Here is a 27,061-nt window from a genome sequence, read left to right as displayed (position 1 = left end):
GGGTTCCTGTGCGAAGAACGCATCGCATCCTCATTCAAAACAACTGAGCGCAAAGGAGGCAGAGCTAAGCGCGACAACAAGAACAGAACAGGTAATAAATGTGGAGGTGGGGCCATGGCGGGAGGCAGCCGCAGGCAGCCATGGGACGGGACATGCGCAAGCATGGCGAACCAACTTGGCCAGCTCTTCGAAACCAACCAATATTTTGTAGGAAGTGTGGCTTCGATGTATCAGGCTGGGGTGGAGCCACATACCACATCCGGGCGGGGTGGGCCAGCGACGTCGACAGCGAAACATCGAGCTGCCTGTCCAGCCCAAGAACAACTTTTGACATATGCCCCTACCACATCATCCTCTACCGAAAACATTTCTACTCGGTGGGCAATGTGGCACCCATCTCATTCTGCCTTAATGGCACCCGGCCTCCAACCATTTTTCCCTCTTTGAGCCCTGGGACGGATCATACCGGCAACACCAGCAACGCAGCAACCCGACCTTGTGCGATTGCCCCTCCCCTGGCACCACCAAGGCAGTCCGAATAAGCGCCCAAGGTGCTGCTTTCTCGCATGGGCAATGAACTTGGTTGTGGCAGGGTCACCACAAGCTCCCTCTCTCGGCGTCCTACGCACAAAGCTCCTTCCTGTTGGGCTTCTATCGCGGTTTGGCCAGGCCGATGAATCCGGATACTTGGTGGAACTGCGCTCCTGGCTGCTGTCGCCCACCGTACGAAAAGTAAGGTGGGACGAGATGCCAAGCTCTCAGAGCTTGCTCAGCAGAAGTACCCTCGACTTTTAGCTCTGCCGCGCAACAGCGACCGACTTTGAACAACATTCGCAACCAGCCATCGGTCTCCTGAATTTTTGCCTGTCAACATCTACCACAGTCGCGACCCGAACCATCATCCCCCAACTCCATCCACATCCACCCCATCCATCAACACGACAACCCTCGACGTCGCGTCATCAGCATCGAATCCGCGCATCACACAAGATATTTTACAAAGGGATCATTTCCGACTTTCAAACCCAGCCACCCCGCGCATCATCCACGTGCAGTGCATATCAACAATGGCCGGTGGCAAGGGCAAGTCCTCGGGCGGCAAGAGCTCCGGCGGCAAGACGTCCGGAGTTGATGGTACCAAGAAGCAACAGAGTCATTCGGCTCGCGCCGGTCTACAGGTATGTCCCGTCGTCGTTGAGCATCGCATTATTATCCATGCGCCCAAGTGTGTTGGTGCACCCGAGGCCATCACCATCACCGAAGGCTGCACACACATACACATACCCCAAACCGCCCACCGCCCCCCGCCTTCATCCACTACCCCGGCGGCACCCTTTTTCTCCTACGGCTTCCCAGCTTCCCATCTTATCATGTCACGTCGTTGCCATCTCCGCGCAATATGCAGACAGCCAACCCCACCCCGGACACTACGCGAGGAGTGTCACGGCCTGGCCTGTCGACCTGTCGCGAGCAGTGGGCGGCGCCGCTAAGCCCCGCGCGGTCCCCAGCGCGCTCTTCTTTGTCCCTAGATTATTGCTAATCTGCCTGCATTCCAGTTCCCTTGCGGCCGTGTCAAGCGTTTCCTCAAACAAAACACGCAAAACAAAATGCGGGTCGGTGCCAAGGCAGCCGTGTATGTCACTGCCGTGTTGGAGTATCTAACGGCCGAAGTGCTTGAACTTGCCGGGGTATGTCTTGCGTCTTGCGTATTGCGTCCGCGCTACTACTCTTCCCTCTTCCCTCCTGCTGTGTTTTACTAACCCCGCGCCCTGCTATAGAACGCCGCCAAGGATCTCAAGGTCAAGCGCATTACTCCTCGCCATCTCCAGCTTGCCATCCGTGGCGACGAGGAGCTGGATACTCTAATCCGCGCCACCATCGCTTTCGGAGGTGTCCTTCCCCACATCAATCGCGCCCTTCTCCTCAAGGTCGAACAGAAGAAGAAGGCCAAGGCGATCGAGGCATAAGAGATGGAGATGATTAGCACGGATTTCTTTAAACAGGCCGACGACATCTCCTGGTCGCCATCTTTGGCAGGACAGTTTAGCTGGATGGTTTGGCAATCGTTTTTCTGTTTGTTTACAACATCGGGTCTTCCCATGGTTCGACCCCTAATTCCCTTTGATGGCACGGACTGCGTTAGGTTAGACCGGGACGTTGGAGGCTAGCTATCTGGGTACTTCGATGATGCCCGCGATACCATATCAGAGCTGATGGGGAGGTTTCGGGGAGCAATGGCCGGCGTTGGTCTGGGATGGGATTTGTGCGAGAGAGCAAGAGCATCGACGATTTTGGCCTTGGGCTTCCCCCCCTATCGTTGTTGGGGGCTCTGGTATCTGTAACAACAGTCTTATCCTGCGCTTACGGGACGCCCGTGGATGCTGGTGCGGTGCCTCAGACACCTGCAATGACTCGTCCTCTGTAGGCGCGAACCTTGGCCTCTAACTAGCGAGCGCCGAAACCGAACGCCTGCCTACGAAGCAAGACAGGGCAACGGGTTCTGAGAAGAACAGATAGGACGCAATTACTTTCTTCATTACTTAACTCGACACATGTCCGTTACAATGTTGAACGTTGAAACCAGAGTCGTCTGCGTGCGTTCACTCATCCTGTCACTCGGATCAGCGAATGAAATGAAACCTTTTATTGGCTGTGTCAGTGTGTTGAGTCGACTTAACTTTTCCAAAATTTCCCGAGTCTACTTCTCCCTGGCCTCTTTCACCCAAAGCCTCCTGCTCCTTCTCGGTCCGTGAGACTGTTCGGGGGCTGCCGCATCCTTCTTCCTCTCCTTAACCCGCTCCTCTTGTGTTTCGCTCTCCAGGTCCTTTTCGTGCTCAAAGCTGCCCTGTTCCTCGTGGGGCCGGCTGACGGGAGGACTTTGCTCATCAGTGAGTCGAATCTTCCTCGCAGTCCAAGCGCTGTATATATTGCGGACGCATTCGGTTGGAAAGTCACAATGAAGCCCGCAGTTGTACTGCCCAGAGACGTACATACTCCTTTTGTCGCGAGCCACCTTTCTCTTGGCGGACCTCGATAGCGGCTTCCACACGAGTCTCCCGGTATCTGGCTCGTTCTGCCTAGAGTGTACTGTGGTTAGTGCAAACAATGCAAATGTATCTTGGTCCGCAGCCCCTATATCACAACTTCGTTGTCGTTTTAGAAAAAATTTTCCGCCTTGACTGCTCGACTTCACTGCGGTGATGATACTGCTTTTCGCCATCTCACCGGCGCGGATGGCAGCAACAGACCGACGGTATGCACCCCACTGCGCCCAACTGTAATAATCAAACTCGGCATCACAACAGTCCCTCTTCCCGGGGAGCCTCCGTTTTAAGGAGGTGCCTGCTGAAGGCGCTGTACAAAAGTTGTGACTGCAGTACAAGCATCGCCGGGTGGCTGTCAAGGGATACTCTGAATCGCACTCGTGGCATCTCCAGATCCATGGGTACGTGGTCGGGGGCGCTGGTGGCAACAGCAGCGGCAATGGTGTTGAATTTGCAGTCCCGTGAAGGCTCGATATCACCTAAACTTTTTGGGGTTGTTGGCTGTGTAGGCCGTTGTATTGAATGTTCTGTAGTATCAGCCACTGTGCTTGCTACTTCCGCAAGCATAGCTAGCCGGTTAGCTGTCTGGTCGGCGGCGGCCTGTGGGGAAGCGTTCTCTACCGGTTCGTTACCGATGGAAACCTGATCGTAGGTAGGTAGCCCGGAGCCAGCAGGCCAAACTGTGACAAAGTAAGTTAAAATGAAGATGGCTATTTAAGGGGGTGTCCAAGTTGCTTCGGGCTGCTTGAGACACTCAATCAGGGAGGCGCCCGGTTTTATCCCGGGTCACCCACTGTATTAGGAGTTTTCGGGAAGAGACATTGCCCTTGTTTTCGTTTCCGTTTAAAGGGCTGAGGTATTGTTCGACTCTTTGTCACCCAAGTCACTTACATTCACGGGGAACCTCCGATACAAAGGACACCCCTCAGCGGTTGAAAACTGGGTACCTGCACACTTGAGGTGGAAACAAGGTCCTTTATGTCCAAGTGGTTGATAAAATAAAGATTTATAGTATAATTAGTCCGTGACAAAGCCTGCACTGAACTTTGATGGGATGAACTCGAAACCAAAAACTAACCGATGATGTTGAACTAACTTCCTACTTACTACGTAACTTAGGTAGGTAATTACCTCCTAACTGAACACCACCGACCAGCCCGCCCTGTCGAGACAGATATGGTTATCTTCACTTCAACGGTTGAGAACAAATGATAAGAAAGATCACGGATCATCCACAACTCGAGGGTGTAACCGTGATTAGTTGCCACCAAAAGGCATTGCATGTTGGTCCTTGGAGCGTGGCCCGTGCCATTCGGCTCACTCAGGGGTGAGGCGAGTTGTTGATTGATGATGATCGACTTCATCGGCCATTGCTTCTTCTCATTCAAGTTCCCGTCCAGGTTCCTCAAACGGTTGGCCGTGGCATAACTAAACCGTGTGCACCGAGCATTCACTGATTGCGGCCCAAGGTCTCGGACGTGATTCCCCTGCTTACCATTGTCAGCCTCGCCGTCGTCATCCGCCATGGTGTGCATAATAATGCGAGCTGTTTTAACTGTGCGCAAGCTCAATAAGGATAATTGAGTGCCCTCCAACCTTCACCGTTTGTGCCTGGCAGCCTGCCACGAGCCTGGCTGCCTCGCTGGGCCCGCGTTGGCGCGGTGAAAGCCGCAGCCCAATAAAAACATTCAGTCGGCGGCCTGACCCAGCTTCCATCATCTGAACGAGTTAGCGCTAGTGGGGCCACTGACGGGTGTCGGGTCTGCTCCCGCAAGCGCATCCACTTCACGCTCGCCCTTTTTTTAGGGCGCTTGCCATGCCATGCCGACACAAGCAGAGGAACCTCGAACCAGACGCAGCATGAACATCGGGCAAAACACACAAAGCTAGGTCCCGGTCTCCTTGCGGCATCGTTGCCCGCCTTCGGCAGTGGTGTTGCTATTATGAGTACCGAGTTGCCACCGCAACATCCCAACACCGTTGATGTCAGACCTCGGGCTACGAAGTCCGGGCCACTGGGTTCTCCTTTTTGCCTTCTGCCAACCTCCCTAACTCGGGTGTTGCACGCCGAGGGAGCGGCACCAAACCCCCTGTTCCCCGCTGCCCCGGTTCTGGGAGGACTCAACAGTGGGTGGATCTCGCACAAAAAAAGACGTCGCTAGCACCAGACCGCCTCCCTGCTTCAGCTTTGACGGGCAAGCAAGTGCGCCTGCCAGTTCACTTTCTCAGCGCCCGCATTGCCTCCATGTTCTCTCAATCCAAATCCATCCAACCCTCCGATCTCTAGACTTCGGGGGCCTTCGCACCACTTTCACGACATCCATGAAGCTGCGGACGACGTGATGACCTAGAAACATTTGATACACACTTGTTCAGCGTCCACCTTCCTTGTCTCCGCACCCCCTGGGACACCCCCCTAGCGCGGTACTGTGGAGAGTTTTTGTTGTTCGTCCCTTTTTTTTCATCGACGTCTGCAGCCCTTTTCTGCATCATCGAAAAACCACGCGCCTCTCCACTCGAAGAATTTGCACTTCGGCTTCCCACGTCGAGAGGGGGCAGCCGACAGTTCGATATCGGATTCAGAGACGGCCGCTTTGATCTCAACCTGCAACAGCCGCCCTTCCGTCCCTGAGAAGCTTGAATCCCCGCCCGACGAAGAAGAGTCCCCCCCCCCGGTGTTGTCCTGGTTCGCAGGACCTCGATGCTAGCTACCTCGAACTCCCGTCAATATGAACCAACAACCCGACCATTACTTCCCGGCCTACGCGATGAGCGCCGCAAACCGGTCCCCCCGCTCTTCGAGACCGGGCTACAACACCACCACTGGTCATCCCGGCCTCAGCCGTTTGGACCAGCGGCAAATGGACCCTGCCGTCCAAGCTCCCACAGCGCTTTTTGCGGCCGATGACCGCTTCGGTTCGTACGATGGCAATGCCTTCAGGCACAATAGAATGCAACCCTCGCCAGGCTTTGCGGCGGACAACTTCATGGGCAATGCCCAGGCCTGGGCCTATAACTCGGGTGCAAGCACCGTGACCGGTGCGCTAGGCGATGGAAGGCTTCGTTCAGGCGCCCGGAGGGCAATACCCCAGGTTCGCCCCCCACGTGTTGCGCCCGGAGACCCCCCCCCCCTCCACCTCCTTGATTTTGCACATGAACCGCTTTGCTGACATCTTCGCACGCAGGAGTGGACCATGCCCGAACAGCCCGGCCTCGGAAGCCAACCACCGCCCCCGGTCCCTTCTGCTCAATATCCTGCAGTTGGTAGCTTCAACCCGGCCATGAACCTCATGAACGGCGACGGAGCATTTCCAAGCGAACGTCACGGCTACCCGACCAACATGTACGATCCTCGCCATGAGGCCAAGGCATTGGGCAACGACCTAATCCCGACTGCCATAGTCATCAAAAACATACCCTTCAATGTGAGGAAGGAGATGCTTACGACCATCATGTCCGAGCTAGGGCTGCCGCAGCCGTATGCGTTCAACTACCATTTCGACAACGGCATCTTCCGTGGCCTCGCTTTTGCCAATTTTCAGAACCCGGTCGACACGCAGACCGTCATTGAGCAATTAAACGGCTACGAGGTTCAGGGCAGGAAGCTGAGGGTTGAGTACAAAAAGATGCTACCTGAGCACGAAAGAGAGAGGATTGAGCGGGAAAAGCGGGAGAAGCGCGGTCAGCTCGAGGAGCAGCATCAGCCCATAACTCTCCATTCCCAATCCTCGATGCATTCGTTGAACGCGGCACACACGTCCCGGACTCGAAACTCGCCGTTGCGCAAGTCTCCTGCGGAGGCTCCCGCGAGAAGCGCGGCCGCGAACCCCCATGCGGCCCCTGGAGATGTGGACCTTAACAACCCGGACACGCTGAGCTTTTACACCGAGTTGATGCTCTTCAAGAGCGATCCGAGTCGCGAGATCATTGTTTTCCCCAGTACCATTACCCCCCAGCAACGGCGTACCGTTCACATCCTCGCACATAACATGGGTCTCGAACACCGGTCCGTGGGCGAGGGACAACACAGGCAGATCCATGTTATCAAGGACAGCGGGGCTGCGCCAGCCATCCACATGCCTCCAGGTGTCTCCGCTGATGCCCACCGCAGGGGTTTGAGCCGCGCCGCCACGATTGACTTTGCCGAAACGCGCGGTAGCGTGCCCGGTCAGTACAATACGCTAGGCAGACAGGGTCGCCATGGCCCGACCCTGGAACTTCCCGACAGCCCGGATGGCGGTCTGAATGCGCTTCGCGGCGTCAAGTCGTTCGCCGATCTCCGGTCCTACACGCCGAGCCCGTCCTTGTCCACCACATCGGGATACCCCCAAGGGAACAGCGCCCACGCGACGAACGTGGCTCAGTACGGTGAGTACAGCGCCAGCCTCGGCCAGCCCAGCGCTCTGACGACACCAACCACGCCGGGCGCTGCCTCGAACAACGAACCGTCATCCATGTTGATCGGGGAGCTAGGCTCGCTAAATCTGAACGAGTCATTCAATGGCAACCGGCTGCGACCTCGGGATACTCCGGGTGCCATCGGAAGCCAGCGCCCCGGCCTGAACGGAACCAGCACCCGCAGCGTGCCGGAGCGCCAGCCTCACGGGCCCAGCGGCGATTGGGGGGAGAAAATTGGTTTCGGGGGGCGAGGCCGGACCAATGGCCACATCCAGCGAGGCAGTGGTAAGTAACGACCTAGACCAGCCGGTCTACAAGCCCTCGTACTAATCAATGTGCCCAGACTCGTCCGACAACGGGGTTCGCACAACATCCTCCTCGGCGTCGAGGTTCCAGTAGTGTGAATCTCCGCCCCATCCCGTCCGGCAACAGCAACAAGCTTTGGCAAAGACGGGGTTTGCATCCGCAAGAGCCAGTGTCCGCGATTTGTCTAACCCCTTGGCGCTGTACACCCTTGTCCGCTTCCGATCATTTGTGTCCTCTTGGATATACGGCTCCTTCCGAGGAGAACCACCTGCGGCACGTGTACCGGCGTTAGCTCGGATGCAGCCGGATGGCCGTCGGCCAAGCCAACATCAGCTGGCCATCGCGCGCTTTCTACGCCTCGACCATACAAAACATTGTAATATCTCTTTTTTTTTGGTTGTTTCCCGAAGCAATTGGTGCCTTTTTCTTTCCGCGCCAGCCCCGTTTTCCTCTTTGGTTGGGCATTGTTTTCCCCATGGGTTCAGGGATATGCGACGATCAGGGCTTCATCGATCAGGTGTACATCGCCATGTCCTCGTTACACATCGATTACCCCCGTCTAACGAACTGTACCGGTCGTCCCTCCCTGCCCATATCACACGTTGGATGATGACGACGGGGTGCCAACCCAACGACACGGATGGGGATGAAGAATTGGGATACACATACTTTCTACACCTGCATGGGCAACCATCCACTCCAATAGCCCCGTCTCAACGCAAGACGGGCATGACCACACGATTATGGCCGCCGCCTTGGCCAACTTTTCATCTCCGACCCGACCCCAAGACCTGCCCATTGAGTGGCGAAGACCGGTGGATCTTGCCAGCAAACCCACCAGGCTTTACGAATGTTACGGTGTTACGATGTCACGTCCTAGATGGCTATGACAACCTCCTTTCGGCGGGCTCTATCACACTTGCCATGCCGCCTCTGGGGAGTAAAAGACAACGGCAACGAAAAAAAATCATTAATACCACCCACTGTGCCATCCTCAATTGTCCCGTTTCCGCCTAAAACGCGCGTCCGCAGTGGTTGATGGTGCGTTGAACGCAACAGTCAGGGGACAGTGGTGAAGGAGCACTTCTCGGAAGAAAATACAAAAGTTTTTGTCTTGGTCAACCCACCATATGATTGATTGCATTTGGATGGCTTGTTTTGCGCCCGCGTCTCCGGACCGCACTCGTACTTTATAATATATTTGCTTTTATTTCATTTATTTTACGTAGTTTTAGTTTTTGGCTATCGCCCTCCCTTCATTTGAATACACTCTGCTTTGGACTTCCTAGCAAGCTGACGCTTTCTAGCAGCTCCCAAAACCAAGGTGTCATTTTTATACTTTCGCCTATCATTTTTACCATCTGCTTGCTGTTGGTGGCCGATGAGTTCATTTTCCGGTCATGTTTTATGGAAGAAGGTGGGCTCAGGTGAACGGAAAAGGAAGCGGAGAAAAGGCAGGTTGATGACTTAGCTACTGGACGTTGGGGATCAAGTTAGAGGACCTGGGGACGATAATCCTTCTACGGATTCACTCGACGTACCTACTGCGGGTTCCACTCCGTAATGGGAATCCTGCTCAAACCTCAGCATCTCCCGCTTCGCACTTTGATGATTTCAGGGGCCGGTGAAGAAGGGGTGGTTCCTAATCAGGCCATTCATGGCAAGGCATTCCTCGGCAAGGAAGGGATAGTGCTGGCGAGCATGTATTTATGATTATGTCTGTCGACTTGGGAGCATCGCGTTGACCGACTTGGTTTGTAACAAATACATATCCCCGCCTTCATGTGCGGCTATCACTAGCTATTGAAGGAGCGCCTCTTTCCCGGACGCCTTAAGCGTATCATGCACCGCCCGGAGCACAATGTGATGCAGGCTCCTCGGAGCTGCGACGAACCCAAAGTTGGCCTCAAGTTTTCTCCCCGCTGTCAAATCGATTTCTTTGCCGTGCACGTCAGTGATCAACCCCCCGACCTCCTCAAACAACAGCATGGCGCCGGCATGGTCCCATATCTTGGCGTACCGGTCCCTCTTTTTGTAAACCCAGACAGTCATGTTGGCAGCGCCGACGGCCAGAACGGCCCATCTGGGAACCCAGCCCAGCAGGTCGTTACCCGGAAATGGTACGTGCAGCAGCTCGGCCACGCCCTTGTGTACCACATCGACACCGGAATCGAGCAAAGCCCAGCAGGTGACAGAGCGAAGGTCACTGGTTGACGTTGCGTCATCGGCGTGCCGGGGAAGCCTCCGAGCCTGCGCCTCGCCATGGTCCCCCAACAACGGCCTAATGTGAGCCCCATGTCCGCGAAGTGCATATAGAACACACCCCTTCCCGGTCGGGTCGACGGTCCCGTCCGTTACCGGAGGCGTGACGTCCACCGATAAGAGAGGGCAAGCCACGACACTCAAGACCTGGCGTCCAGTTTCGAGTAGGGCGATATTGATGGCATACTGCTCACGGCGAATGAATGTCTTGGTGCCATCGATGGGGTCAAACACCCATATCCTCCCAGGGCCCGGCGTGAGCGTAGTGCAGGAATCAATGACATCGCAGAGGTCATCGGCGTCACGGAATAGGGTGTCACCCGCGCACTGTGCGATGATGGCGAGCACGAGGGACGCTAGCCTTGGGTTCTGCCTCAGTTCGTCGGCTGATTCCTCGCCTATGAATCCATCGTCCGGGAAGGCATTCCGGAGGGTGCGGGTGAGAAGGGCTTGGATAGCAAAATCGGCGACAGTAACCGGACTCAGGTCGTCCTTGACTAGGTCGAAAGTCCCCGGGGTAGCATCAGCCTGTGCGGCAGCAAGAACCTCGCGGCTAATGCGGGCAGCTGTTTGGGCTACTGCGAGGGCTACCTCGAGCTCGTGGCGGTAAGGGCTGTCCATGACGGCCAAGTGATCCTGCTGATTCCTGTCACACTTGTCCCCGGTACCGGAGCGACTTGTTCGGGACTTGGTTGTTGTATTTGCGCAGTACGCCAAGGATTAGCAAAGACAAGGCGATTTGTTTATTATTGCCTCTCTCCCTCCAATGATAACGGCGGAGATTTGTTTGTTCGGAGGGCGGTAACCAAGTCGCCTTGTTGCCGGGCTTGCCTCGAGAAACATGTGTAGTTGTTTGGGAACTTACTGGGCCCCTCGCTCGCAGCTCCCCTCTAGAATCAGTTTAATGCCAAGTACCTTAGTTCAAGTGATTACCTATCCATACAAACTCCAGCCCAAGCACCCTCGCTCCACAATCGGGGCCCCACTAGAGGACATGTACTGCTCAAGCCCTACCTTGGCTTGCATCATTGCATGACTTGGGCAAGATCATACCGCATAGAAGCGGAATACTATCCCACGTGAATGGTGCTGATTATGTCAGGTTCTTTTCTCCTCTGCTTTCTCCCCCATGTGTCTCTTCTAACATCAACCGCCGTCACCACTTTTCGACGGATCCGGGAAAATTCGGCACAGCAGCTACTAGCTAATCCTAAGAGCGAGGTATTATTGCTTCGCAACTGGGAGGGCACAATACCGGCTTACTTGAACGATGAAGGTAATATAAAGGGCAGCTCCCTTCTTTGTCAGGATTGGAAAGAATAGAAAATGGCCGAGAATAAGGCCATCGGTGCCATGCTCGGGGGTCTGGATACGATAGCTGGGTTCAGCAAGAAGGCATATTATAGAGAGAAGGACAGAATAGGTGTGGGCTTACCGTCAACGAACGATCGACCCGGATGGAGCCCTCCACGCCTCCAGATGCTGCATTTCCCCCCTCTCGACTTCACCACACCAACATTTTTCAAGCTGCAGCCAAGTTCCCAAGGGGATTAGAACGTGCGTGCTCGGCTGATCACACCCCGGGGCCAAGCCCGACTTAAAGTAGAGGTGGCGAAGAAGTCATAGCGACATCAACGGATAGAATCCGGCCAGTACGCGGGTTTGGGGGGCACAAGAACATCTGCCGGGCATCGTTCCCAAGTCCGACCACTTGATTTCCAACCACGAATGTGAGCCGCATATTGAGCTGACCCGGAGAGCGTATGGAGGAGGAGGAGCCAGTGCTGATCTAGGCGGCACACTTTGTCGGGGGTCAACGCGACAAGTGTGAATAGAGCGCGAGCAGAGGGTATGGTTCGGAAAGTTCACGAAAGAAGAACTCGCCGGGGCCCTGTTCATCTATCGCCTGCCGCGAATTTACAAAGCCGGCACAGCCCGCGGTCGGCAGATATTCCACCGAGCACCCTAGCGATGTCAGTGATTGGCCCAAGCGGAGGTTTACCGAGCACAGATGATGAGATCGCGACAAAAACGTGAAAGGGGTGTGTTACAAGACCTGGCCCAAGAGCTGCGTGATAACAATATCACAACTGATCCCCACTCTCGGCTTCTGTCCATCTTCAGAAGATGATCTTGCTACCCAACTTCACCCGTCCCTAATAGCGGACCACCAAGTGCCATATGGTGGTATCCCACTCAAGCTGGTTCCTCGGCATCTACGTGAGCATGCCATGACTGTTCACTGGTCGGGGCTCACAATTGGAAGCTGTCATGGCGCTTTTTTGTCAGTCTGCAGACCCGAGGACTGCCTCTGCCATATCCTGGAAAGGGCCGAAACCATCACCAGTCGACCAACGGTGGGGACACGCGTAAATGAAAACGGGCGTGTTTGGGTATGCCGCCGTCCCCGGGCCCATGCAGAGCAACCTCGTTCCTCCGCAAACTTCGGCCACCCCAGACTTTTTCAGCTAGGCTTGTTGACATCTGACAACCACCCCCTCCCCCCTCTCCACTCCCCGGGCCGTGAGCTGCCATGAACACCTAGCTGGCTCGGCGCCTATCCGCTGCATATACGTCACTTGGTCGGGCTTTGCCGCTGGGCTCTTCATTAATGAACCATGTGCGCGACTGGGGGCCAAGGCAGGCGGCGAACGAGGGGTGTGACCTTGGGCAATAATAGGGATATTGGGGGTCTGGGGTGGGATGGCTCTCCTTTTACCCGGGGGACTCAATAGGGCAATGTGTACCTTATTGGTATGCGCCAGGGCAAGGTGCCAGCCAGCCTACCGCATTCGGAACTCCGGCAATTGTCACAGCTGCAGCAGGGGGTTGTCCAATAACGGCTGGGGCACGCTCAACACCAATCGTTGATATTATACCCAAATGACAGAAGACCTTCGAACTTGTTCCGTAGCATCGGCAGTTGCTGGTTGCCGGGGCGCCTGAACGGCCTGCACTTGGCTCGACCGGGTCATCGCCATCCATGGGGCTAAGAAGCAAGTCAAGAGAATGAAGGGGGAGGGGCGCGGATGGGGCGAGACCGACATGTGTAAGTGTCCCGGTGCAACGTCATTTGATCTGCTTTCCGCCGTTCTTAAAGCCTTTGATTCCTCGCCAGGCCTCGTGTACCTCTCCCCTTTCTCAGATCTCTATCGCGAGGAGCAGATTGTAGGAAAAAGCAACATCCCAGCCAGTCCCATCCCAGGAGTAGGCGAACGAGCTCGTGACATACACCAAGAAGATCGAAATTAAGGGAACAAGTCAAAGATGCATCAGTGGGCTTCCCTCGCCGCAGCGGCGGCGCTGCTGGCCAACGGTGCCGTTGCACAGTTCAACATGCTACGGTTCGCCTGCTCCCAGCTCGTCGTTGACCGTGTCGACCCCTTGGTCAACCCAGGCCTCCGTTATACGCCCCATCTTCATCAGATCGTTGGCGGCAACTCCTTCAACCTAACCATGACGCCCGTTGAGTACGACCTGGCCAAGCGATCGACATGCACGTCTTGCAGTTTCAACCAAGATAAGTCCAACTACTGGACTGCTGTCATGTTCTTCAAGGCCAAGAACGGCACCTACCACCGCGTCCCGCAAGTCGGCAACGGTGGTCCCCAGGGCAAGCTCGTCAACAACGGGGGTCTGGATGTCTACTACATTCCTAGCGGTAAAACCACTGCCTTCAAGCCCGTAAGTACATTCGCTACAAGAAAGGGTGGACGGGTGGAACACATCGACTGACCGGCTTTCTATCCCTAGGGTTTCCGTATGCTCGCGGGCAACGCCGCCAACACAGACGACAGCAAGGTTTCCAAGGGTAACATCTGCCACCGCTGCTGGACGTCGACGAGTGACACCCCCTTCGTTGGTGGCGCTCCTTGCACTGGTAGCGATACCGTCGCGATTCCCCAAGAAACGCGCTGCAAGATGATCCGTCAGACCATCATCTTCCCGACGTACGCCATCCCTTCTCTCTCTCTCTTCCTTTCCCTGCCTTGCTCTTCTTGGACCGTATAGAAAGTTGACAAAAATGATGAAACCTAGATGCTGGGATGGCAAGAACCTCGATACTCCCGATCACAAGTCTCACGTCGCCTATGGCCAGGGTTCCGGTGCTAGCGGTGGCGGCGCCTGCCCCTCTAGCCATCCCGTCAAGCTTCCCCAGGTCATGTACGAGTTGATGTGGGATGTGAGCAAATTCGCCGACAAGAGCATCTGGCCCGACTCCGGCCCGGCGTTCATGTACAGCATGAACCTTGGGTACGTATCTCGCGCCCTGCCCCTGGACATTGTGAGCATGTGAAATGAAGGCTAACTGTAACTAGTGGCTCCGCCGCCCATGGTGACTACGTCTTTGGGTGGGAGGGCGATACTCTCCAGCGGGCCATGGACAGCGGCTGCAATCTCAACAACAACTGCCCTGCTGCTGGCCTCACTGCCCAGACTCCGGAGCAGTACAACGCTTGCACCATCAAGCAACAAGCACCCGAGGATGTCGATGGCTGTAGGTTTCCTATGAAGCTCCTGGAGGCAAGAAAGTCTTGATACTAACGCATCTCAATAGGGCTCAAGGCCATGCCCATGGGCGAGATGGCCCTGCGGGCCTAAACTGGCACCAAGACTCGACTTGGGGAGCATTGTTTCTGAGCCAGGGCTTGATACGCTGCCCCGACTGGCCGGCAGTCTTACAACCGTCCCATTTAGCCGTTTTTCTTCCAGGACTCCCGGAGAGCGATGTGGTTTTCTTTGGACGGCAGGCAGCTCTGCCGGTTGACTTCTTATTCTTGTTTCACCATTGTACTCGAGCCATAGTCTTCACCTCCTTGAGTATTATCTCCGCTTTCAGCACCAGAAACCAACTTGTTCTTGATGCAGAGTTTTGGCCGTTCCCGCTCCATCTTCAACCACACCCGTTCCTACTACAAACTGAATCTTGGGCTGCGCTGTATTTGACGGGCCTGGGCCTTTTGCGTTCAATATTGCTCCTTTAACCCAAGATTGCGCAACTCGAACTAAGTCTAATCCAAATAATATACAAACCAACCGCCGGCGAAATTACCTTATGAAAGCATTTTTCTCGGTTCTCAAAGTTCGGTGACTCTTGAACCCCCACCCCATATGCCCAAACGCCCCCAACTCGCCGGCTCTTCATAAAGTCGCTACTACCCGGCTCCACGGACGACCCATGGCCGGTACCCAGAAGTTCTGCCGGGAAAAGCCAAACCGTGACAGTGCCAAGGTTGAGCGCCAGACGAGTCTTTATTAACGGCGGCCCCTGGCTGGCCTCTTGTCCTGCCCGGCGCGTGCCTTTCGCATGAAATGTAACACGGCCATGCCGCACTACGGTCGAAATGCGTGGGCGGATGCCACATGCCAGGGCAGACCCAGAAAGATCCCCGTACGGCAGCGCTGACCCCGTGCTTCTAGAAGAATGTTGTTGTATTCTGCCTAAATCTCCTCCGCCATCACTAGCCCGCGGGGCGGGATGACCAGACATTGAACGGGCGTCGATCTTGGAGAATAGATGCTGGGCTGAATTTGAGACATGGGCGGTCAAGAGCAGGATGGTTTATTTTCCACCAGTCATGGCGAAGCTCAGGGAGGAGGGTTCCATTGCACGTAACCTGTCAATAGCACTACCGCGGCGGATAGGTTCCACTGGGCTTCCATATTTGTTCTAGAAAAGCAGAACGATGAACGAGATCCATATATATCCTTGAATGCACTAGCTCCCCGCGTGAACCTGGACCACCCGAGAAGTAAACGAAAGCAATCTGCAGACCAGGCTGCCCGCAACCAAGAGTCACTCATGTGTTCGTCCGACGACCAAATTCATACGCCCATAGTCCCGGCAGTATCGGGGTCTCGGCATACTTGCGGCCGAAAACCGAGTGAAGACATTTGCCATCCCCCAACACCCAAGATGATCCTCAGAAGGCGGTGCCAGAGGTACTCCTCCCAACAGTTTTGAAGTTATAACTCATCCATTGCCCATCCGCCCTCAACGTGTCGAACCGGCTCACGCCATTCTCGGGGTCTTCCAAGCTGGTTTCAAAACTGCTCAAGTAGAAGCCGATGATGACGACCAGGTAGCTGAGGAGTAGAATGCTTCCCTTGAAATAATTGCTCTTACCCTCGCCGTACATGTAGCTCAGCAAGAACACGCACAGGATGACCGTCACCATGTCCCACTGGGGGAAAAGCAGGCTGAACGTGTACCGGGCCACGTCCTCGGCAGGGACCCCGAGGGGGTTGACAGCCGAGAAAAGCACCAAGGCGGGAACCTGCAAGAGACACACCTGCAGAGCATAGGCGGAACCAATTTCCATGGAGAGTGCAATATTGCCGTTCATGGCGAATGAGATGGCGTTTAGGAACTCGGTGGTGTTGGGAACCAGTGCAAATAGCGTGATCCCGAGAAACTTCTCATCAATGTCGAAGCTCTCGAGAACTACATCAACTGTGTCCACAAGGATCTCGGCAATGATGGCGTAGAGGACAGTGGCTCCCATTAAGATGATGGCGCTCTTGAGCCGGCTCCAGTTTGGCGCGTCGTGGCCACCGTGGCCACCGTGGCCGTCTGCCTGCGCGCCCGCCGGCCCTGTAGCGTCATCCTGGCCCGGTACGATGGCGGCGCTGCGCACCGCACCCGAGTGGCTGGCCGAAGCCGGTGGGTTGGCGGACGTCGGGGTGGTGCCTGGTGGGCCGCGCCTTGCCTGCACGTTTCTAGCGGCGACAGTGGCAGCAGTCGCGGCAATTTCGGCCACTTGATGAACGAGATTGCTGTTTTCGGCATCGGTTAGCCCGGGGATGTTAATAGTGGCGCAAGCGGCCTCAGTAGTCCCGTAGCTGCCACCGGGCTTCGGCGGAACTAGGTGAGGGGTGCCGTTGGTTCCGCCTCCGGAGAGAGCTGTGTTCTGCCGCGTCTCCTCGTCCGTTCGCGAGTACTGCCCAACTTGTCGGAGGGACTGGCCAAGGATGCGCTTGTACAAGTGCGAGTCTCGAATATCCACACCGCTGGCTTCCCCAACCGGTGGATTGCCCAATGGTCGGGGGGTTGGGTGAGGGGTGGCGTGGTCATCGTGTTTCTTCTCATCTACCTCCGTGTTCCAGATTACCGCCGCATGCGTGCGGAGCGTGAACCACAGTCCGATGATATAGGACATGAACAGCATTGTGGCGGCGAGATAGCAATAAGGACGCACCGCTTCGATGTAGAATCGGTCGCTAAGAGCGGGCGTTTGGGAGAAATAGCAACGGCGGCAGTCACGTAAAGCCCCCCCACCATCGTTGGGAGTGTCAAAGTTGACGCAGTCTTGGCAAGTTAGCTCGTGGGTGCCGTAGATTTGATAGAAGAGAGTCGGGCCAAAGGCACCAATGACTGCAAAAAGAAGCATAGTTGAGGTCACACCGGCCGACCTCGAGTTAAAGCGCTGGGTCTTGCGCTTGATGGCGCCGAAACACATAGACAGGCCTGGCAGGAAGAGGACACCAGCAAAAATGCTGCCGACAATGCTGCCTTCGACAAGCTGGGCCTTGCCCTGCCGGAGGGCGACGCAGTAGAGGAATACCTCAACGATGGTGGAAAAGAAGGCATTGATGGCTGCGCCGAGCCCCATGGATGACTGAGCTGAGATGGATGCCACCGCTTGACCAATGAAGTAGGCGAGCGGTATGATGGATAGGAGGCCCGAGACGAAAAGAAAGGCGGGAGACGTGAGGAAGTTGTCCATATCCAGGAGCCCATCAAGAACGAGCCAGTCAAAGATGACAAAGCCCACAATGGCCATGAGGTTGATCAAAAAGATGTTGGTTCCATCGATGGTGTATTTCCAGTATTTGAGGCCGACAGCTCGATAGGTACAGAGCAAAATGGAAGATTGGGGTGTCGTAGGGGCGCGGGCGGAGGCGATGTCGGATTCGAAGGACAGAGCCAGGGGGTGGCGCCGTAGATGGGAAAACAGGAGCATGGTGACCTTGCCCATGGGAATCGTGAACACCAAAAACCAGCAAATAGCCGAGACAAGAAAGAGTGATGGCATGATCAGGAAGTAGAAGAAGGCAAAGAAGATGACGCGGCCGACGTTCCACTCTCCGCGCCCGAACAATCTCCGTTTCATGCGAGGAAGATGATCATCAAAGACCTGCCCGCGCCCTCTTCCGAGGAGACTCTCCGTCTCGTCCGGTTCCGAGTCGAGGCTTCGCCGGGACCGTCCGACGATGGAGCGGTTCCTATCTGGCCCGAAGAACAGCCGCCCATACTCCAAATCACCGCTCTGCCATTGTTCGTACTCGCTGATGCTTCGGCCCTCGCCCTCGTCCTCGTCCAGGTAAGCTTCTTGCTGCTCCAGCCCCACAAACTTGCCAAAGGGATAGAAGATGTAACCTGACAGGCCCCAGAGAACCTGGCCATACTCCCGCCCGCCCGGCGCGGCGGCAAAAAGAAAGCAGACAAGTGCACCGGTAAAGGCAATCAGGGCCATCCACCAGCCAAAAGCTAGGGTCCACACAAGGTTGAAGAACAGCAGCCAAGTGCTGACATGGCCGCCGGGTGATGAGTGAATATCGCCTTCGGCGTTCTTTTGCACCGAGCGGCTCTTTTTGTACAGGGCTGGCTTCCAAATTCTGATTCCGAAAGGATGTGTCTGGTTGATGGCCTGCTGGCGGTCTTTGAGAGTGAAGCTCTCGGCGTCGCTGACGTCCCCGTCATCATCAGGTGTCGCGACGTCCGGGTGCTCTATCTCAGGTGCATCTCCGCCGGCCTCCTCCGGCGGGCTACTGCTGTCGACCTGATCGTCTGGGTCGTCGATCTCTTCGCCGGTGGGATCCTCGTCAGCGGCGGAAGAGTGGATCCTTACGAGTGCGGGCGGGGCACCAGCTCGTCTTCGTAGCGTGGTCGTGTAACTCTGCTGGCGCTCCGCGGCGTCAGCTTCGACCTCGGCGATGCCGTCGTCTACTGAGAAAACGCCGCCTCGGTAGGGGGCTTGGGCGCTGGAAGACGCGCGCCGCGTCAGGGGCGGTTTCCGGGGGCGCGATCGCGGGGCTCCTGAGCCGGTTCGTGGCGCGGGAAAATCGGCGGCTGGTGACGGGCCACCATCGGAGCGAGAAGGGACACCAGTGTTTGGACTTTGCATGGCGCCTGCAAAGGAGAAAGTAAGACGTCAGCCAGCTCGTCCTCAAGGACCTTCAAACAACAAGAATAACAATGGGAACAACGGCAACGGAGCCGCGTCCCCAGTGCCAAGGAGACAATGCGGAGAACGCGATCGCCGATACCCACTTTCTGGTCGCCTCCGCACAGCATCGGCGGGCTGGAGGCTGTCGGATGCATTGTCATCATCTTGAATGGTAGAGATGGATTGCGAAGGCCGTCGCGTGCCGGCTGGAGAGGGGTGGGCTGGCGAGTCGCGACCGGGCCCTGAGGAGGATTCCATGATGGACGGGCTCTGAGAAGCGTTGAAAGGGGAGCGAAGTGAAGACTTCTTGCCGATGATCCCGATCGGGATAGGTTGAGCTTAACTAGTCGGGCTTCGTCTCGACCATCAACAACTGCAGACCAGGGCCGTCAAACGCGCGGTTGGTGGGACGGATGCAGCGGGTTTAGGATGGCATGGCAGTCTCGTAGCCCGTAACTGCAAGTGGAAAATGGTTGTAGTTGAAAACCGGGGTAAACAAGGCAGCCGCAAAGAGCTGAGTGGAAAATGGGGTGCGCGTGGTTGATAAGCTAGGCAATCGGACCTAAATGCGACAGCTTCGCACCCGGCAAGACCGACGGGACTGAGCGGATACTAGTACAACAGAACAGCGTCAATATCCCGTCAAAGGAGCCGACCAAGCGAAGCGGTGAAACGAGGAGGGCATCCTTCTCACTTCATTCAATGTTTGCACCACCGCAGTGCTGCAGAGGGATGTGGTTGGGGGTGGGTCGCCAGTGGTCGGATGTGGCACCGTGGAATCTGCGAAACCGCCAACAACGGGATGTGCCGTAGCAATGGTGGCTGCGCCCGACCCTGTGCCCGACCCTGTGAGCCTGCTGCTGTGCTGCGCTTCGGGCGGTCCCTCCAGGCTTCTGCTGATCATCTGCCCAAGTGCGACAGGGCTGTCAGAGGTAACTGACCAACAAACCGGGCAGGCTACCAAGTACGCTGTGTGACATGCCATAAGTCCCTGCACCTCCTGGATTGTAGGCAAGGCATCGACAGACGATTAACACCTCGCATGATAAGACTGACGCATGACACTTAATTATAAATTTGGCCCAGAACGAAGGTGCAGCTTCCCACGCAGTAAGTTATACCTGTATACTTATATATGTACCTAGGTATCTTGCCTCGTAGTTGGTAAAGTAAGGCAGTACACGAATACCACGAGACCAGATCCATTGCTCGGAACCCTCTCGCAAATGACATCATCTGCTCGTGAGCCAAGTGAAGCTGGACCCATTCATTTCCGGATCGCCAAGTCGGTGTGGGGGGAGGTGGGAGGTTGCTGGCGCCAAGTCACGTGCCACGGTTTTGCCCAGAGCAAGTCGAGCCTTGGCGTTGGCGACCAGACGCATTGCGTGGACTTGCGCTGCCTTCAAGCCAAGCCCGTTGACGCCCGTTTTGGATCCGCCCGCATCACATTCCCACGCACAGCACCACCCGACATCGACCTCTGTTACACCTCGCGACGTTGATCTTGCCTAGGCTTTCAGAGCCCCATTTGTCCCGCCAGACTCTTCGCGATACGAGATTCCCGCCAAACCCTCCTTCCTACCGAGCACCCCGCAAAACCCCCACAGCGACGCCACCACCATGGCGCTCGACAACTACTACCACAACAAGATTGAGGCGATGCAACTGGAGATTCTGAAAGGCCAAGCTGTTCTCCGCCGCCTCGAAGCTCAGCGTAATGACTACAACTCGCGGGTACGCCTACTCAGAGAAGAGCTGGGGCTGTTGCAACAACCGGGCTCGTATGTCGGCGAAGTAGTCAAGGTGATGGGCACTAAAAAGGTCCTGGTCAAAGTACATCCCGAGGGGAAATATGGTATGTGCGCCACCCCGTGCCTCTATCCACCGTGGGTTAGGGCCCTCTATTGTCTTGTGCTAATGCGATTCGCCTCCCCGTAGTTGTCGATGTCGCCGACTCGGTCGATGTCTCGAAGCTCACAGTCGGCAAACGGGTGACTTTGCTATCCGACTCGTACAAGCTAGAGAAGATCCTGCCTTCGTCAGTCGACCCGCTCGTCTCCCTCATGATGGTTGAGAAGGTGCCCGATAGCACCTACGACATGATCGGCGGTCTAGATCAGCAAATCAAGGAAATCAAGGAAGTTATCGAGCTCGGTCTCAAGCACCCCGAGCTGTTCGAGTCGCTCGGTATTGCCCAACCCAAAGGTGTGCTGCTCTACGGCCCTCCGGGCACCGGAAAGACCTTGCTGGCCCGTGCCGTGGCTCACCACACCGATTGCAAATTCATCCGTGTATCTGGTTCCGAACTAGTGCAGAAGTACATTGGCGAGGGCAGCCGTATGGTGCGCGAGTTGTTTGTCATGGCGCGCGAACATGCGCCAAGTATCATTTTTATGGACGAGATCGATTCCATCGGGTCGTCCCGCGTCGAAGGCTCATCAGGTGGCGACTCCGAAGTCCAGCGCACCATGTTGGAGCTGCTCAACCAGCTCGACGGGTTCGAGCCGACCAAGAACATCAAGGTCATCATGGCTACAAACAGGCTGGACATTCTAGACCCGGCTCTCCTGCGGCCTGGCCGCATCGACCGCAAGATTGAGTTCCCGCCACCGAGCGTCGAAGCCCGCGCCGACATTCTGCGCATCCATAGTCGCAAGATGAATTTGACGCGCGGTATCAACCTGACCAAGATCGCCGAGAAGATGAACGGCTGCTCCGGCGCCGAGCTCAAGGGTGTGTGTACCGAGGCCGGCATGTATGCCCTGCGGGAGAGGCGCGTGCATGTGACACAGGAGGACTTTGAGCTTGCTACCGCCAAGATCTTGAACAAGCACGACGACAAGGAGGTGTCTCTGGCCAAGCTCTGGCGCTAGTGGTGGGAAGAGGGGATGATATGGTTTAGCCATGGTTCAGATTGCGTAACTGCGCTGCTCCGTCTGTGATGCCGAGCCGTTAGCTGGTGGGTAGCACGCCTTGTACGATACAGGGCAGGGTATAATAAACATTGAAAATGAAGTGGGGGAACATCTCAAAATCTGTCGATCTACGCTTGCTTCTGGCCGTCTTGCCGCGACCGCCCCCTAAACCTGCGCTAGAAAACCATCATGGTATTCACCCAATATCTGACCAACACCTTGAACACACACGTATGAATAATTGATCGGCTAACCTGTCTATTGTTATTGCTATACGCCAGACCGTCATGCATCAAGGTATCCTTGGAGAACTTCCCCTCTTGGTTGGGGTGTGTCCTCTTCGCAAGATAAACCAAAGCAGAGTCCCTCTGCGCAAATCCGCAGACTACGTGCGGAGCTCCGGAGTTCGTCCCAAGCAGTCATCCCAAACCGTGCCATAAGTCCATAACCCTTCTCTAAATGCTCCTTTGCCTCCCAACCACATCCCCGAAAATGAGCCTCACAGACGTTGTCCAGTCGTGATATGAACCTTCAGCGGCGCTTCCTAAAATGCCAGGCTCCCGCTTCGACCTCTCCCTTTTCCGTCGACCCCCCCGTCTCTGTCTTCTTGGAGCCGCCGCGCCCACTCTAACACCGTCTCGTAGCACAACACAAACTGTCGCAGGCTCTGCACCATGCTCAGCCTCTGGCCACGGAAGTCCTCCACAGCCTGCGCAATCAGGTCCACGGTGTCGTCGTCGAGCCAACTCGTGTCAATGCCGAGCGGAGCGTCGGGTTGATTTATCGCTGAAGGATCGGGCCCGGCAGTTCCTTCGTTCATGCTGATATCCCCGTCCGAGTCGGGAAATGCGGGGGCCGGCCGGTCCCGGCCACGGATCGCAGTCGTAGTGGGGCCCATCAGATGCTGCTTCTGACGCTTAAGCATGTCAATGACGCTGTCGACGGTACAGAACGCGCCTGTTCGGCCGCAACCGGCGGAGCAGTGTACCAACAAGGGTCGAGGGTGCTCTTGGGATTCGGGACCCTCGGACCAAGCCAGCGACATGTTATCACTGTCTATCCTCCTAAGACCGGCAGAACTATCTCGACCAGAGTCATGGTCCGCGAAGAACGGATTGCTCGCTGAATCGCTTACGAGGCCGTTGTTCTGCCGCGGCACGGGCGCCGATGTCAAATTCCCCGGTGCGTCACGGGGAGGCACACCGCGCTGCATGATATTTGCTAGCTCGACGAGTGCGAGGAGATGGCTGGGCTGGGCCGGGGCACCGAAATCGGGCCACGATGGGTAGTGGAGTTGTGTAACCTCGCGAATTGGAGAGAAGGGATGCGCGGCGTGGCTGAGAGCGAACGTGCGGACAATGACATGGGGGGTTTCCGTCGCTGCCGCCGCCTGTGGGGGAAACATGAAGTGGTTGGCGGTTTGAGACTCGGTGCCGAGCGTCGTTGTGGTATTCGCACGCCGTCGGGTGGCGTCAGGTGGAAGTGCGTCGGGGGACGAAGTGCTTGCGCTGCCGTCTGTCGTTACCATGGCCGCGGTTGGCGGTGGTTTCCGCTTGTCGATGTCCAGCGAGATCTTCTTCTCGGATAGAACTCGCAACTTTACAGGACCAAAGTCATTGCCTTTCCAGTACGGGTGGCATTTCAACTGGCCCCCCTCCGACTCGGCGGTCAACATGACAATGACGCGCACGTCGTTGTCCCAGACTACAGACCAAAAGTCCTGCACGATCAAGTTAGCTGCCGTTACGGGAAAAGCAACACGCGTTGGGAGCAAGAGCTGCGAATCCTCACCTCGAAGGTCGCCGGCAGTGGACCCTGGCTCGCAATATACCGCTTGTGGCTCCGCTTCGCTTGGAGGTAACTCGCGTTTACATAGTCACAAGTCCCTTCGGGGCGGCCTGTAAGCCTCACTCTTGCGTGCTCAAAAGGCAAGATATCCTTGTATCTGTTCTTCCCCCCCTTTTCGATGCCCGATAGCTGTACTTTAGTCCTGTCATTATGAGTGCCGTTTTGGATATCTGCAGGTCCGACCACCGAGTATGCCTCGCGCATGCGTGATTGTTCTGTGCGTTCGATGCGCAGAAATTTATCCGAGACTTTTTTCCCATGGTCCCCAGACTCGGCCGCGTCTCGAAGCCACCGCGGCAGGTTGGAAAGAGTGAGGCCTGCTGGGACACCAATGTCTATTTGACCGACGCCATCGACCAAATCCTGGTTCTGGCGGATGTTGTTGAAGAATGGGCTCGGGTTGTGGCTCGCATTGGGCAACACCACACCGCCAATGACTGGTGGTAGATTAGCACGTAGGCCGCCAGACACTGGGCCAGATCCGAGTGACAAGCCTGGCGATGGCCCACCCGAGGAACGATCGATCAGGGCCGGGTATGATGCTGCGAATGCGTTGAAGCCCCCGCGCAGGATGCCTACGGGGCCCGAGTAGCCCTCGTTAGTGAACTTTTTGATCATATTTATGGCGGAAACGGCGTCCCGCTTGTCGGATGAAGAGGCGTCATAGACAACAAGATGGCTTGCATCACGCCAGCTGGAGAATTTTTCCTGGTCCTGGTCCGCCTGAAAAGTTTGCTGGAGCTTTTGCAGGTTGAAGGTTGCCCGTTTCAGCAACGTCGTCGGGATGCACAGGTTCAACGCCCCGCGCACCCTAGATTGCGCAAACTGAGGCGAGACTCTAAGATCTAGCAGCAAGAGTTTCGCGTCCTGGTCCTCCAACATGTCCTTGAGTTCCGTGGGAGATATTAAAGCAGGGCCACTAGTTCCCTGCGTCTGGGGCGCCGCGACGACGCCGTTTTGACTGGACGAGCCGGGGGACAACGAGACCGCCTTACCGCGGGGTATAGGCTGCAGCGACGGCTGGTCATTCGTATGGGATGTGGGGTGGCTGGTGCCTGCTCGGTCAGGGTTTGAGAACGGCGATGGTAGTTTAGGGGGGGAAATCTCGTGCCTGCCCATGTTCGGAAAGAAAGGCGGGTTCAGCGAAACAGCGGAGCTGCGCTTGGAGTCTGCAGATACATACGCAGAGTCTTCTTGGAGGCTATGGGCGTCCTTGTCAAACTTGGTGCCAGGGACGTCTCCAGAGCTAAAGGACCCGGTGGCGATACGAGGCCGCGGAAACGGGATATCCGAGCTATCGCCCCCTTGGGTGTGCCATCTTGGAGGCCGTGGCCGCTGCAGGGCAGACGGCGTCGAGGCCGGCGGGGTGTGTGCGCCTCCCGTTGAAATATTGAAGTGGGAAGTCGATAAACTGAAGCCGGTCCTGGCGCGGTTTGCATCGATTTGCCTTCGGAAGGCCTCAAACTCGGGGTTCGCATCCAAGGGAAGCTGCTTGGGGATCGCTGCGGAGAACGACTTAACCGAAGATGACGGCGAACTCCAGTTCTCGCGGGGCACCAAACACGAATCACGCGGGTCGGCGGCGGGGTCGGCAGCCAGTCCGAAGTAGTTTGGACTCGAGCTTCGGGCATCTTGGACGGCGCCTCGGGCGGCTCCGGGAGAAAGCTTGGGTGGGTGCGGCTGGCCAGGCGGAGGCCGCGGGGAAGGCATGGGGGAAACTGTAGGCTTGCTGTTGTTGATGTACGACTGTGAATTGGACCGGGAATGGGAGAGCCCCTGGGGGCTCACTGCGGACACCGGCGCTGGTGTCGTCATTGTATAATAGGAGGGCCGGTCGGTCGCTCGGTGGTCGGAAGGCATAGTGGCTGTATCAATGGCGGCGGCGGAATCGAGGGGGGGATGTAGCAGCGCGTTCAGCAACCACGAGCTCCAGTGTTAAGCCGGCGTGGTGATCGCAGGAGTAGTGTGCTGAGCGCAGCCCGTCATGAAGCCGCCATGTTGAGTCCAGTATCGGAAGGTTGGAAAGCGGTGTTGGTTGGGTACGAGGGTCCCGAATTCGTCTCGCTGCACACAACACCTGGTGGTTTCTAGCGTCTGAGGATGTCGTGAAGGGAATGGGGGAGGTGCTGTTTGTTGGCTCATCAACGTCAACAGCGTCTTCGTGCGAGGTGTCAGATATAGACAGCTTTTTCCCAGCAGACGACGCTTTGGGGCTTTATTTGACTGCCGTCTTTGGAAACGATTGCAGAGCCGGCTCGTGTGGGGTTTGTTCTTCAAGCTGGGTGGAGCAGGGAAGAGAGACCCTGGTCTGTGATTGTTGGTCGCCTCGCTGAGTTGCCGCGGGGTCGGTTGAATAACGGCAAGGGACACCTGCAGTTGAACCTCTCAAACCAACAACTTTGGGGGGCCGCAATTCGCAGATCAGGTCTGCCGTCAATGAACTCTGGTTGTTGGAGAAGAAGCAGAAAGCGAGTTTCAGGAACAAGGAAAGGCAGGGGGGGCAGACGGAACGGTGTGGACACGAGGTTAGGGCAATTGGGATGGTGGGGGTTCCGAAGAGCTGAAAGTCGGACGATCAGCAGCACAGTGGTTAGAAACGGTGACAAGACCGGTCTGGGAAAGTGTACCAGGTACGGTACTTCAGGGGCCGTGCCTTGTTGATGGGAAATTACCTTAACTCTTGTATAAAGCTGCTCGAACTCCATCCTCGCCGACAGGACGTTCGTGCCTTCCAGATCCATGACAGTGGCGGGAATCACGGCAAACATACAATTGGGAAAGGAACCGAGCCCCTGTCGCATGGAGGAATCTCTGAAGGAACCGCGAAAATAGGGGCAGCGATGCGCAAGGTTGATGTCAAGTTACGCAGGGGAGCGGGTTCCTCAAAGATTCCAGGCCCCCCGAGGAGGGGAATGATCTGCTCATCTCGAAATGGCAACTTCTGACTGTTGGCCCACAGTGACCTCACCGACGACGGGCTCACTAAGTTACGTACAATATTCCTTCATATTTATGGTCAGTCATTCGCATACCGACAAGACTACAAAGTCGCAAGTTATAGTCGAAGGCGAGGGCAGGTCGCGTGTGTATTCGAAAAATCTCCAGGAGGATACTTCGT

General features: G+C 56.3%; 9 protein-coding genes across 9 annotated transcripts; 4 read left to right on the top strand and 5 right to left on the bottom strand.

The window, feature by feature from the left end:
* Positions 1 to 1,067: 1,067 nt before the first annotated feature.
* Positions 1,068 to 1,967, top strand: CHGG_08314 (uncharacterized protein; the record flags this gene model as incomplete). The annotated part of the gene is made up of 3 exons (XM_001225969.1): positions 1,068 to 1,178; positions 1,557 to 1,688; positions 1,779 to 1,967. The coding sequence occupies 3 exons, from the start codon at positions 1,068 to 1,070 to the stop codon at positions 1,965 to 1,967; spliced, it is 432 nt and encodes a 143-aa protein (XP_001225970.1).
* Positions 1,968 to 2,698: 731 nt separating this feature from the next.
* CHGG_08313 (uncharacterized protein) lies at positions 2,699 to 4,570 on the bottom strand (the record flags this gene model as incomplete). Its single annotated transcript, XM_001225968.1, has 5 exons — positions 2,699 to 2,881; positions 2,991 to 3,077; positions 3,381 to 3,686; positions 3,936 to 3,991; positions 4,366 to 4,570. The coding sequence occupies 5 exons, from the start codon at positions 4,568 to 4,570 to the stop codon at positions 2,699 to 2,701; spliced, it is 837 nt and encodes a 278-aa protein (XP_001225969.1).
* A 1,203-nt stretch (positions 4,571 to 5,773) lies between these two features.
* Positions 5,774 to 7,841, top strand: CHGG_08312 (uncharacterized protein; the record flags this gene model as incomplete). Its single annotated transcript, XM_001225967.1, has 3 exons — positions 5,774 to 6,136; positions 6,230 to 7,727; positions 7,786 to 7,841. The coding sequence occupies 3 exons, from the start codon at positions 5,774 to 5,776 to the stop codon at positions 7,839 to 7,841; spliced, it is 1,917 nt and encodes a 638-aa protein (XP_001225968.1).
* Positions 7,842 to 9,548: 1,707 nt separating this feature from the next.
* Positions 9,549 to 11,036, bottom strand: CHGG_08311 (uncharacterized protein; the record flags this gene model as incomplete). The annotated part of the gene is made up of 3 exons (XM_001225966.1): positions 9,549 to 10,697; positions 10,876 to 10,900; positions 10,954 to 11,036. 3 exons carry the CDS (start codon positions 11,034 to 11,036, stop codon positions 9,549 to 9,551), a joined length of 1,257 nt encoding a protein of 418 aa, XP_001225967.1.
* A 1,442-nt stretch (positions 11,037 to 12,478) lies between these two features.
* Positions 12,479 to 12,995, bottom strand: CHGG_08310 (uncharacterized protein; the record flags this gene model as incomplete). Its single annotated transcript, XM_001225965.1, has 2 exons — positions 12,479 to 12,613; positions 12,798 to 12,995. The coding sequence occupies 2 exons, from the start codon at positions 12,993 to 12,995 to the stop codon at positions 12,479 to 12,481; spliced, it is 333 nt and encodes a 110-aa protein (XP_001225966.1).
* Positions 12,996 to 13,277: 282 nt separating this feature from the next.
* On the top strand, positions 13,278 to 14,612 carry CHGG_08309 (uncharacterized protein; the record flags this gene model as incomplete). The annotated part of the gene is made up of 5 exons (XM_001225964.1): positions 13,278 to 13,694; positions 13,764 to 13,960; positions 14,049 to 14,264; positions 14,330 to 14,508; positions 14,569 to 14,612. 5 exons carry the CDS (start codon positions 13,278 to 13,280, stop codon positions 14,610 to 14,612), a joined length of 1,053 nt encoding a protein of 350 aa, XP_001225965.1.
* A 1,322-nt stretch (positions 14,613 to 15,934) lies between these two features.
* CHGG_08308 (uncharacterized protein) lies at positions 15,935 to 19,344 on the bottom strand (the record flags this gene model as incomplete). The annotated part of the gene is made up of 2 exons (XM_001225963.1): positions 15,935 to 18,995; positions 19,304 to 19,344. The coding sequence occupies 2 exons, from the start codon at positions 19,342 to 19,344 to the stop codon at positions 15,935 to 15,937; spliced, it is 3,102 nt and encodes a 1,033-aa protein (XP_001225964.1).
* A 1,899-nt stretch (positions 19,345 to 21,243) lies between these two features.
* On the top strand, positions 21,244 to 22,053 carry CHGG_08307 (uncharacterized protein; the record flags this gene model as incomplete). Its single annotated transcript, XM_001225962.1, has 1 exon — positions 21,244 to 22,053. The coding sequence occupies one exon, from the start codon at positions 21,244 to 21,246 to the stop codon at positions 22,051 to 22,053; it is 810 nt and encodes a 269-aa protein (XP_001225963.1).
* A 586-nt stretch (positions 22,054 to 22,639) lies between these two features.
* Positions 22,640 to 25,803, bottom strand: CHGG_08306 (uncharacterized protein; the record flags this gene model as incomplete). The annotated part of the gene is made up of 2 exons (XM_001225961.1): positions 22,640 to 23,815; positions 23,887 to 25,803. 2 exons carry the CDS (start codon positions 25,801 to 25,803, stop codon positions 22,640 to 22,642), a joined length of 3,093 nt encoding a protein of 1,030 aa, XP_001225962.1.
* Positions 25,804 to 27,061: the final 1,258 nt, after the last annotated feature.

The sequence above is a fragment of the Chaetomium globosum genome, genomic scaffold (assembly GCF_000143365.1).
Source record: "Chaetomium globosum CBS 148.51 scaffold_5 genomic scaffold, whole genome shotgun sequence".
Classification (NCBI taxonomy): Eukaryota; Fungi; Ascomycota; class Sordariomycetes; order Sordariales; family Chaetomiaceae; genus Chaetomium; species Chaetomium globosum.
The sequence above is the reverse complement of the archived record's forward strand: the minus strand, read 5'-3'. Positions and strand labels throughout refer to the sequence as shown.